The following is a 12,155-nucleotide window of genomic DNA, read 5'->3' on the forward strand; positions in this document are numbered from 1 at the left end:
GTCACATACATTGATATTTCTGTTTTAACTTGCTTATTTTTTATTTATCTTTGTATTAATTCCCTTATTTATTTACTGTTTAATTCCCCCTTTTATTTATTTATGTATTTATTCTTTATTAATTTATATAAATATATTCACATTTATTTTTCATTTTTTTTAAATGTGTGTATTTATTTATGTTTTTATGTATTTCTTTCTTTATCCATTTATTTATTTTTGATTTTGGCAGGTTCTGTCTTCTATAGCGAACATGTTACTGCGAAATCACCTTTTACTGTTGACACTTTAACTATATGAAGCTAATAATACCTCTTCCCTGACTGGTATCTGATTTGATGTGACATTCTTGCGATATCAAAATGATTCCAGAAAGCAAAAGACAGAAGGAGAGAAAGAGCAGAAAGATTCTATTGTTACTGTACCAGCTGTTCAATGAGATTTGTGTGCATGTCAGAGTTTGTTGCTGTGTGTGTGACTGAGAGAGAGCACCACCTGCTGTTGAGGCAGTAACCCCTCCAATCCTCAATCCTTCAGATATTTTAGTAGTGAAGCAGCAGGTAGCTGCTTTATAAATCTCGTCATTTTCATTCCCAGAATTCCCAGCATGTCAGTCTTCATTCAGCGAAAGGAACTGGCTCTAGTGTCATCATGTGACCTAAGTGACCTCAGTTTGAACAGATCAGTGAATCCTCCACAGAGCAGAATGTCTTGCTGCTGAGGAGGAGGACAGAGACCATGCACAGTTCATAGTGTGGACCAAAACAAAATACAGCATTCTTGTTTTATTTAGAAAAAATGTTTTAAATAAATGTAATTACCAGCTTTTGGCAAAACAATCAAAGACATGGTGTTGGTGAGTCAAAACTCAAACATTTAGCTGAATGGAAGGCAACACGGAACATTCAGAATCATTACCTGTTAAATTAGTCATACAGAAATATTCTCCTATACATTCTAGTAATTCAGTGAATCCTTATGAGTTACAGAGTGGACCAAAAAGCATTTATTTATGCTCTGATTTAAGTGTTTTTTCCTGACTTGTGTTTACAGATGCAGGGCCAAACCACAGCGGCTATAGAGAGCCGTAACAGATAGGTCACATGTTCAAGTCCCATAACACGCCGTGTTCCGTGCTTCGCTCTGGTTAAGTACGTCAGCTAAATGTCTAAAACATAATCATACAAGGCAAATATCAAAACTGCAATGGCACATATACAATAAGAAAATCGAAACCACCTAACATAATTCGTTTCTGCAGGGCCCTGATGCTAACAAAGTCTTCAGCTGTCAACAATATGAAATGAATATCAAAAATGCACACATGAAAAAATAGGTTTAACCAAAGCAATACAATGCACAGTCCAAACAACAATTAGTCAGATCCCTTCACTCAGCTTTTAGTGTACAAAATGATTTCCTATAAAACTGCTAACAAACCCTTTTTACATAATAGTGTTTTCTAAATGTTTGTTAGCTCACGAGAACAACACAAGGGTGACTTCTTTTTAATCTTTCTTCAAAGAACAGCTGTCCTACATCATGTCTATATATTACAATGATGGACCACCTATTTCATGTAAACACTGTGGTCTAATGTGTTGACGTTTATGGAATGGAGGTGAAGGTTTAAATCCCATTTTGATACTGGTTTAGTTGGTGGTGATTGTGGACTTTTCAGACACTTAATAGATAAATGATAATTAACAAAGACTAAGAGTCTTCAGCCATGCTAGCGATGCTGTGAGGCTGTATTTCAGCCTTGTCTCCTAAAAGTTACGTTCCCATAAAACGAAACCGCTTTGTCGATTTGTCGTTTCGAGGGAATGTTTTTTCTCCCAGATTACGTTTGTATTTGACGCATCACAAATACGTTTAATCAAATTACGTGGAAGTCTGCGGTGGGAGGAGGTGGAGACCGGTGTTCCTGTCCCGTGTGAAACCAAAAGTAGCGTACTCACTTTAAGCCAAAACACGATCTTTTACTAAATCTAAACAAGTAGTTTTGTTGCCTAAACCTAAATTGAGAATGCAGTTTGGAAACGGCAAAAGCACCACGAGCAGTTAAAACACTTTAACACTGATATACACCAATGTATAGAAATGTTGATATGAATATTTTTTGTTCAGAAATGTCGCATTTCAACGTCGTAGGCTATCTGTGATTTGTAAAAATGCACAATGCCAACATTTTATTCTGGGTTGTGTATTTATAGGCACAGCGGTGCTGTGAGCTAAATGCTAATGTCAGGATGCTAACATGCTAATCATTAGCAGATCATTTTCAGCATGTTCATTATCTTAGTTTAGCACGTTAGTACATAGAGTTGTTCCGATACCAATACCAGTATCGGAAATGCATCTGATACTGGGCAAAATTTGGGATCGGGTATCATCTACTACGGCAGTCAATTCACCGATCCCTTACCATAATTTATTAACCCCGAAAAAAATCTACTTGTTTAACCGGAAATCAATTCTTCGCCCGCTCCAAAACAGTAGCCTTTAGCCTGGATGTATCATGACTGCCACTGGCTACTACTGACCACTATCCATACATGGTCAGTAGCAATCAGCTGTCTAATAATAATAATAATATGAACTATATATATTTTTTTATCGGATCGGTACTCTATATCGGTATCGGGAAGGAAAAAATGGTATCAGAACATCTCCTTTAGTATAGCTATATAACATGACCAGATGATCGTGCTAGAAATATTTTGCCAATCCATGTAGTAGATGTTGAAATATTTCAATGGATGGTTGGAGACGCTGACCTAATGGTGTCGCTAGAGGACAAGTCAGAGGATCAGTAATGTCAGTAGGCTTCTTCTTCCTCTGGGCACCATAAATGTCTGTAACAAATTTTTGGAGATATTTCAGTTTGGGCCAAAGTGCAAACACTGCCGTCCCTATAGCGCCACACCGCTAGCATGGCTAAAAACAGAGAAAATTACAAGGAGAAAATTGCAAACTGCAATTACCACAAGTGTTGGCACGGCAACCAACACACTTTATTGGTGAACGGCTATTCATGGTAACAAGAATTTAAGTTATAAAGGAATTAAGGGTGAATGCAAAGTTATTCATTTATGGAGCCTCTCCCAGTTGCCAGCACTGGAAGAGCACCAGTGGAGGACTGGAATGGGACGCTTTTTTTATTCTGGATAAATACAGGCTTAGAAATGTGGTAACTGAAATGATTCACATAAAACAGAGGATGCGTTTCCTTCACATATCTGCTCCTGTTTGTCCTGTATCAACTCTCTATTACTGTATGCTCAACAAAGAGTCTTAGATTAAAGGAGCTGATTCCATTTGTTCTTCATATAAAACCTCCCGTTTCCTTCGAACTTCACCTCATTTAAGCACTTCAGTAACTTTTCGATGCACAACATAAATAAAGACTTTCCGTAAACAATAAATGAAAAAGGAATTAATTTGAATTCAGTTAATGAAGAGTCAGGTTACTTCAATTAATACCACAAGAATGTCATGATTCTGGTCCTGCCTGTTACTGTTTCACCTCCATCTGCTCTGCTAAGTATGTCCATCTACACCTGTCATTGGATCACAAATCAAATGAAGAGTCTTCCAGTGAGGTGAGTTCATTATTTCAAATGCTGTTGGATGATTTTAGTGACAAAATCCTGAAATGGATGATAAAAATGATCCTTTTCAAATTAAGATGAAAAAGATCGTATATATATACGCCTTCCTGTGAGACTATATACCACGGTATAAATACCACGACATTACACGGACATTCCGCGTGTCATCAGTACGCATTTTTGCATGTCATTTGTACGCCGCTTTGTGCATACCATTTGTACGCCACGCAAATGTCCACAGTTAGGTTCAGGCAAGAAGACCACTTAGTTAGGTTAAGGCAGGGGTCAGCAACCTTTACTATCTAAAGAGCCATTTTAGGCAAAGAAAAAAGAAAAAATCTGTCTGGAGCCGCAAAACATTTGAGCATTGTGATGAAGGTAACACAGCTTATAGTCTTAGTATATAGTATATAAGTCTAATGCAGTGAGGGCCCAAGTGCAAATGTACTACGGAGTATTAGGGCCACATTGAGGGGAAAAGAAATCTGAGATTTCCAGAATAAAGTCATAATATTACGAGAAAAAAGTTGTAACATTACGAGAATCAAGTCATAACTTTACGAGAAAAAAAGAAAATAACACGTAAAATTATTTTATAATATTATGACTTTATTCTCATAATATTACAACTTTATTCTCGAAATCTCAGATAATTTTTTTTTCCTCAATGTGGCCCTAATATTCCATCGTACCGTCATAAGTAAGTAGACTAATTAAAACACGTACAGAAACAACTATGGGAAAAACATCACAAACATCAACAAAACACGTGACATTTGTCACGGTCTCGAAGCAACACTGGTCTCCTGGTTAAAAGTCCAGTGTTTGTTGGACCATCCACCTCCCGCCCACCATAAGTGGTCTAAATCTCTTTTTATTCTACGTCACTGACTCTTACCGTAGCATTTATACACGGATGCGTTTACATTGCAGTTAGTCTAGGATACATGGCGTACAAATAACACGCGGAAATCAAGAAAAGGCGTAGTCATTGCACGCTAAACGCCTTGCGCATTATTGTGGCATTTATAGGCCTTTTTGTGTGAATGGGATGTGGAGGGATGTAGCTAGAACACATACATGTGCAGCGGTCTGTAGCCATAATGGGCCTGTGAGATACTTTGGTACTTTGTTGTACTTGTTGTTTTGCTCTGTATTTACAGTGTGGACATATTTCCTTGCCTGTCACACTGTGGTTCCACAGGAATAATATTCTGTTTCTCTTCACACTTGCTATGATGAGACAACGGAAAGGCTAATTACTACTACGACTACCACATCCATGGCACAGTATCAATACTTTGGTTTTCCCGTTGTACATACGAAGTGTACGGAAGACAATATTGCTGAATCAGGCCACTGTGTATTAAGGGTATAGGAAATCAGAGATTTTAAGAAAAAGAAGTCAAATAATTCCTAGAAAAGTGCTATAACATTATGAAAATAAAGTTGTAATTTTGAATGGGAAAAAGATGCTTATATTATAATAAAGTTATACTACTCACAAGAAAATATTTTGAGAGTAGAGTTGGAATTTTCGGAGAAAAATAAGTAATATTTCAAGAATTAAGTTGTATTTTTACATAATAAGGAATAACATAAGATGTTGTAATTCTGCAGGAACATATTTTTAAAATAAAATTGTAGCTTGACAAGAAAAAGCTGCAATTGTATGACATAAAGTCAGAATACTGTTGTGCTTTTACAAGAAGAAGAGTTGTAAGATTAAAATAGTTACGTAATATTGTGACGTATGAGTCAATAACTGGATGTGTCAGCTTAATAGAATAAAATTATGATTACTTTCTTTCTTTCTTTTGACTTTTTCTGGCATAATTATAACGTTATCAACGTCGTAGCTCTACAGGCGCTGAGACGGAGCGCAGATCAATGTTTAGATAAGAGTACATAAGCACGAATCACTGAGACACCAATAGAGCACAAGTCAATGTGTATATACACAATGAATCTGCCACATTAAAGGGATAGTTTGGGTGTTTCCAAGTGGGGTTGTATGAGGTACTTATCCATAGTAGGTGTATTACCCACAGTAGATGACAGTCGGTGTGTCCCCAGTTTGAAGAAACAGACAGGAACACAGCAAAGCAATGTACTGCTGTGGACGGGGCAGCAGCTAAACGTATTTTAGACACCTAAAAGAAAGGCTCGCCTAAAAAAAAAAAAAAAATCGATATCCGTTTAAGTGTGCGCTATTTTTAGAATATTTTCACCGCTTTATCTTGCCATCAGACAGCCCTTTCCTTCTCCTTTCTGACAGGGAACTGAACTGAAAGTGAGACTTATCGATGCTCTCTCCTAAGCCGGCAACCTCAGATGACAAAAACAGAAGAAATGTGTTTCACTTTCAGTTCAGTTTGCCTTCGTAAAAATATTCTAAATATAGCGTACACTTTAACAGATATACATTTTTTTCAGGCAAAATACATTTTATGCGTCATCTACTGTGAGTGATTCTCTGACTATGGAGAAAGTACCTCATACAACCCCTTTAAGGTTCAATGTGACTCAATGTGAATACGCCCATACGGCTACGACACTGCACACTTGCATTAAACACAGAAATGTATCATGAAATGAAATAAATGAAAAAAAATAATGTGCGCTTAAAGTGCAAAAGCAGATCAGGGATGATTCGATTCATTTGTTCATTATGATGATTTCTATTCTTTTTCCCATTGGACCATAGCATCTCCAATTAATTATTTTTGACAAACCAAACCACCCCTTTTGTTCCTGACTCTTTCTTTCTACTTCATTTTTCTTATTATTTTTCCTCTTTCCCTGCAGTAATTCTCTCCTTCTCCTACGCTTTTTCCTCGCCTCTTCCCACTTCACGTCCACTTCTCTTGCCATTACCCTCAGATGGCACCCAAACTATCCCCCCCCACCTCTGCAGATCTCCTCTTCCTTTTTGTCTCTCTAGGATCCAGCCTCCTGTTCCTGCCCCAGGGCCTCCAACAGGAGTCCCATGGGTGTCCTCTTCAGACCGATGCTCTCCAGTTTGTTCTCCAGCTTGTTCTTCAGGCTGCGCAGTCTCACCGACGCATGGACCAGAACCACTGTGAAGGAGCGACACACACACACAGAGAGAGGGATGAAGGAATCACTTCAGCGAGGTTAACTGAGCTGACGCAGGTCGGCTCGTCTCAAATTACCCACATTTCTCAACACTGGCTGAGCCTTTATTTACCTCAACCGCAGTAAGAACCAGGCCTCTGAAACAAGCTTATATTAGAGACAGGCCTTTATTTCAAAATGTTGTATAAATATATTTCATCATATTTTAGGGAGAGGCTCCCTGGTGTGTGACCTGCTCCAGTTTTAATATGATGTTAATGCACTGACTGTACTTCAACAGCACTAATTCCATCAGTACATGTGACACTCACTGCTCTGCTGCTGTTTCTCTTCTCTAACAGAACAAATACTGTTTTCATTCTCAAATGATTTCCAATCGCTTCCACTTAGCTACAGCATATTCCATTTGGATATTCTGAATTAGGCCTCGTTCCGATTGGCGAATTTTCCAATGAAGACATGCGAGATGTACTGATATAATTCAGGTTTTAGGAGCATGCTTTGAACATGTGTACAGCACATTCAGAATATGCATCTCGATTGAGGATTTTTACAGCAGTTTGCGACACACTGACTCTTGCTTGTTTACAGTCAGCTCTGAGCGTCGTTCACAAACTAAGCAGTCAACGGTTTGAGAGGCTGCCCAAAAAAAAACACAACTACACAGGAGGAACATGACTTCAGTTGGAAAAGGAGGGAAATGTAAGTTATTCTTGGACGTACACCATTGGGGCATTCTAAGTTAATCTCAGTATGCACGGCTGCATGTGAACGGGAATATTAGTGGAATATTCATTTTCATTAGCCATGTAAACAGCTTAATAGGAATATTTTCTTTTTCGGAGTAAAGGCAAAAAACGTAATATTTTGTGCATGTAAGCGTGATACGGCGGCATGTAAGGGCCATTGTAGGTAAAAAAAAAAAAAAAATGATGGAGCCGGGGGAGAGGGCTAATATTCCGAGAAAAAACTCAGAATTTCAGAGATTAAAGTCATAAATTTACGAGAAAAAAAACTTGGCTATTCTCTGAGATTAATAAACCATAAATTTGCGAAAACAAAAAACATTTGAACACGAGATTATAAAGTTGGAAATTTACAAGAAAAAAACTTGGAAAAAGTATGTATGTATGTTAGGTGTTAATGTGTGTGTGTGTGTGTGTGTGTGTGTGTGTGTGTGTATGTGTGTGTTCCTGACTTACTCAGTATAGGGAAGGCTATCCCGAACAGGAACACGGCCACATCTCCCAGCACCGATACGAAGAGGTAACTGGCCAAAAGAATTGCCAACACAGCGACCGATGGGTGGTTTCTACGGAAACGACGAATGGGAGCTTGGTTCTCGGCGACCCAGACAAAGCCCAGGAATAACACGGTAACCACCACCGCCCCGACAAACAACTGGACAGGCTGGAAATACCTGAGAGAAGAAGACACATTTACCAACACACAGGAAGTGTTATATCACCAGGTGACATACAGTAAGTGCAGAGGGGGAAGGTGCCAGGGATATTCTGTATTTCTCTTATTGTCACCAGATCTCACATGGAGATTCCAAATAACACAGTGTATCAGTGTATCAGTGTATCTTTGAAACACTTCTGCAGAAACAGTCTCACGCTTGTGCGGGCACGCTACTCTCCATGCGAGGCAACACAGGGTGAGTCATTGATATACAAATGGTCATTTTGGAGGGTGAAATATTTCTTTAAATCGTGAAACTAGTTCTCGTCCAAGTACACTGGTATTTTAGTGGCAACTTCTCCGCATCTAGTATGAAAACAGTATATGGCCAATGGCTAGCTAAGTCTGGAGACTCCACCTTTGACCGTACTTAGAGGCGGGCCTTCACAGACGGAGGAGATAGCTACAGCTTGTATCGTCCTAAACAGGTTTCTGCGTAACGCCAGAAGCCACGTTTTTGTTTTTGTTTTTTTGTGCATCTGGAAGCAGAGAGATAATATTAATACATGGCAGACAGAGGGGAGTTTATTGTCATTCATATGTTTTTAAAGACTTACGTCGTCAGTAGGAACCAATGAGCCACAGACTAACATTAGTGGTGGAAAGTGACTAATTATATTTACTCAAGTACTGTACTTAAGTACAATTTTGAGGTACTTGTACTTTACTTGAGTGGGTCTATTTATACTACATTATACACTACATCTCAGAGGTAAATACTGAACTTTCTACTACACTACTTTGTTTGATAGATTTAGTTACTAGTTACTTTTGAGATTCAGATTACTAGTACAAAATATATTCAACAAATAAATGATGATGTATTGTTATGGATAAAGATAAGACATTATTGATCCCTCAGTGAAATCCGCAGGCTGCCCAGCAGTGTATACTGTATGATAAAATATAAGCCCCACCTTTACCAGCTGCAACATTAAATGGACGATGAACACATTAATGCATCAATAGTTATTATTATATAAATATATATGCAAATATTTGTACATATTTCTTATATTCTTATTTATAATTTTATTACTTACTTATATGTCTTTACATATATTGTAGCATTACATACATAATTTACATGTTACATACTCCTTCATTAATATCATTTTCATGTTTTTTTATTAGAAAGCAGGTTTAAGTTCTATATAAATCAAGCTATCAAAACACTCAATCCACAGGGAAATACACACAGCCCGTATTTAGAAACTCTGCATTTGAAACAAGCTGTCAGGATTTCTGCCCATTCGTGATGTCACGAATATATAATATTTAGACCCTTTACACAGATTTAAATGTAAACATTCTAAATGTGTCCCAGTTTATCCCTGGTTGAAGTGTATGTGAATGACATCAGCTGACAGGAAGTAAACATGCACCCAAGCTGTTGCATAGCAACGCAATTCTGTTGCAATTCCCTCAAAATGCGCTAAAACGGAGCGTTTCAGACAGACGGTAAATATAGGCGTATTCAGGCCGACACTATGAGGAAAATAAAGTTTTTTTTTTAACATTACAGCATGTAAACATGTTCTAGTAGAAACACAAAATACAAGCAAGAACCTGAAAATGAGCATGATATGGGACCTTTAACGCCAAAATCCGGGGGATTTCCGGGGATCAATAAAGTATTTTTGATTCTGATATATAATTCTTAAAAAAGTCCATTCTGCAGAGTGACTATTTTTTACTTTCGGTACTTTAAGTATATTTTGATGTTAGTAATTTTACTTTTACCTAAACATTTGAAAGCAGGACAGAGTATTTCTACACTGTTGTATTAGGCTACTATACTAGGCTAGAATACTTCTTCCACCATCTCACAGACACTCAGCAGTTTACTCTACAGAGGGGAGTATGAACATTTATGAACCATCATTAGCAGAAAGTAGTGTACATGCCATGAACACTACTGTTTTTTGTTGCATTTTGTGAATGTCTGTGGGCTCTATACTGTAGTTTATAGAGCATCTATGTTACGTTCAGTATGTAATTACAGTCTACAGTGTGTGAGTTGTCAGTGTTTCCTCCAGACCTCCAGTACGTTAGAGACGGTATAGTGGAGGTCTGGAGGACCACGTCAGAGTAACGGGACTCGGACTCACCCCACCAGCAGCAGGAGGCCGAGCATCGCCACCAGGTAGTTGCTCTGGTAGTACAGCAGGTTGTTGATGATGCGGTTGTTCCAGCGGTCCAGGTCGCGCACATCGGGCACGGCGAACCGGGCCGAGCTCAGGAGGAAATCATCCAGGCTCCGGAGGGGTGGCGGCTGCACGCCTGCCATCTTTCCTCAACGATAATAAACTCAATTTACCAGAATGCAACGCGGGGGGACGGGACGTAAGCTAGGGGTGTGTGTGTGTGTGTGTGTGTGTGTGTGTGTGTGTGTGTCGCTCGCTCAGCTTCTGGAGAGGCGCGTGCCCGCGCATCGAGAACGCGCGTTCGATCCCACAGTAATGGGGGAATAGTACTGAAATATTTGTACCACTATCTCTTAATATTACTCATTCATAGCGGGTTAAGTAAATAATAAATAAATAAATGAATAATTAAAAAAATGAATGAATAAAAAAAATATATAAATAAAAATAAATACTAAAAACTAAATAAATAAATATGAAATAATAAATAGAATTGAAGATAATTATAAAAGAAAATAACTACTGCCTGCAAACTGTATTCCAGAGAAAAACTGTATTTCAATTGTTTGAATAATTAGTCAATCTTAATAATAAAGAATACATGTTCAGGTCCATGATGTCACGGCTTATGTCACATTGAGCTTGAACCTTCAAATGTTAAATAGAAAGTGGGTGTTAAAAACAGGAAGTGTGGAATCTGAAAGTCAATTGTTCGTTAAACATCAGCGCCCAGCGGCAGAGCTACGCTTCCGCCATTTTGGACTGAAAGCGACCAGCGGACGCCAGTAAAACAAAACAAAAAGAATAACAAAAACAAAAGTAAAACAACATGATTTCTATTCTATTCTATTCATATTCTACCAAAATGGTCTATGTTGAACAGTAAAATACTATAATTATAATAAGCATTTTCAGTCCAAACCACCCAACTAACATTTATCGTTTACTGCATGCAATTTTTGTTGCTTCCGCCTAACGAAAAAAACAAAAACATGCCACTCAGTGACCCACTCTACTCTCGTCTTTGTTTGTCAGTGGGCGTGGGTTTTGATTTACATTTTGGGCGGAAGACAGAAAAATTGTGTTGTGAATGATGAGGTGAACAATCCACAGTTGATTATCAGAGCGACACTGTTTCAGATAAAATGTCAATCAAGTTCATCAAATCAATTGACAATTTATCACTTTTTTCTTCACTTCACAATTTTCGATTCACATGCATTTTCATCACCTCCATTTTTATAAATCAGTTTATTGTTATTTCCACCCCTCATAACCCAAAGCCATTGGTTTCTATACTGAAGATATGAATCTTTAAAAATGCCTCAGAGTTTCTTTAAAAAAAGCAAACAAACATGATCACTGTGTTTTTTTAACACAACTCAAACAGGAAGAAATAGTTGCATTTGTTGGGGACTATATGTTCAGAGGCGGATTAAAACACGCTAGTGACATTTATGGCAAATGTATGTGGGATTGAATCAAAAATAAACTGTTCATCGTAATGAAGGAAAATGTGTGGCTTACTGATATATTTTTAGTAATAGGCTAATAATAATTAACTATAGGGAATGGGAATGTGACGTCGAGGATAAAGGGTACTGTATACGATGCCATCCGCTGGCTGTTTACTGTCAAAAGATGACACATATCACTGCACAGTGAATAAGATTCAAAAGCTAAATTGTAGTATATATAGTATACAGTCAGACACAAAGGTAAGCTGTCAAGGATCAATATCATTAACTTATCTATTCTTAATATATGGCTCCTTTGTCTCAGTTAGCTTCTCTTTACATAGTTATTTGTGTGCACTTTACATTTACATTTC

At 37.9% G+C, this 12,155-nt stretch overlaps 1 protein-coding gene across 1 annotated transcript; it reads right to left on the minus strand.

The window, feature by feature from the left end:
- Positions 1-5,789: 5,789 nt before the first annotated feature.
- Positions 5,790-10,508, minus strand: praf2 (PRA1 domain family, member 2). The gene is made up of 3 exons (XM_037791149.1): positions 10,289-10,508; positions 7,916-8,133; positions 5,790-6,694 (listed from the first exon to the last, which is right to left on the minus strand). Exons 1-3 carry the CDS (start codon positions 10,465-10,467, stop codon positions 6,555-6,557), a joined length of 537 nt encoding a protein of 178 aa, XP_037647077.1. The 5' UTR covers positions 10,468-10,508; the 3' UTR covers positions 5,790-6,554.
- Between the last annotated feature and the right edge of the window lie 1,647 nt (positions 10,509-12,155).

This window comes from Sebastes umbrosus, chromosome 14, assembly GCF_015220745.1.
Source record: "Sebastes umbrosus isolate fSebUmb1 chromosome 14, fSebUmb1.pri, whole genome shotgun sequence".
NCBI lineage: Eukaryota > Metazoa > Chordata > Actinopteri > Perciformes > Sebastidae > Sebastes > Sebastes umbrosus.

What these genes read in the sequence shown, in the direction of transcription:
- praf2 (XM_037791149.1), bottom strand. Translation starts at nt 10,467, where the DNA reads ATGGCAGGCGTGCAGCCGCCACCCCTCCGGAGCCTGGATGATTTCCTC. An exon ending in GGCCTCCTGCTGCTGGTGGG is followed by an intron (nt 8,134 to 10,288) that starts GTGAGTCCGAGT and finishes TTCTTCTCTCAG; the next exon opens with GTATTTCCAGCCTGTCCAGT. An exon ending in GATAGCCTTCCCTATACTGA is followed by an intron (nt 6,695 to 7,915) that starts GTAAGTCAGGAA and finishes GCTCCTTCACAG; the next exon opens with TGGTTCTGGTCCATGCGTCG.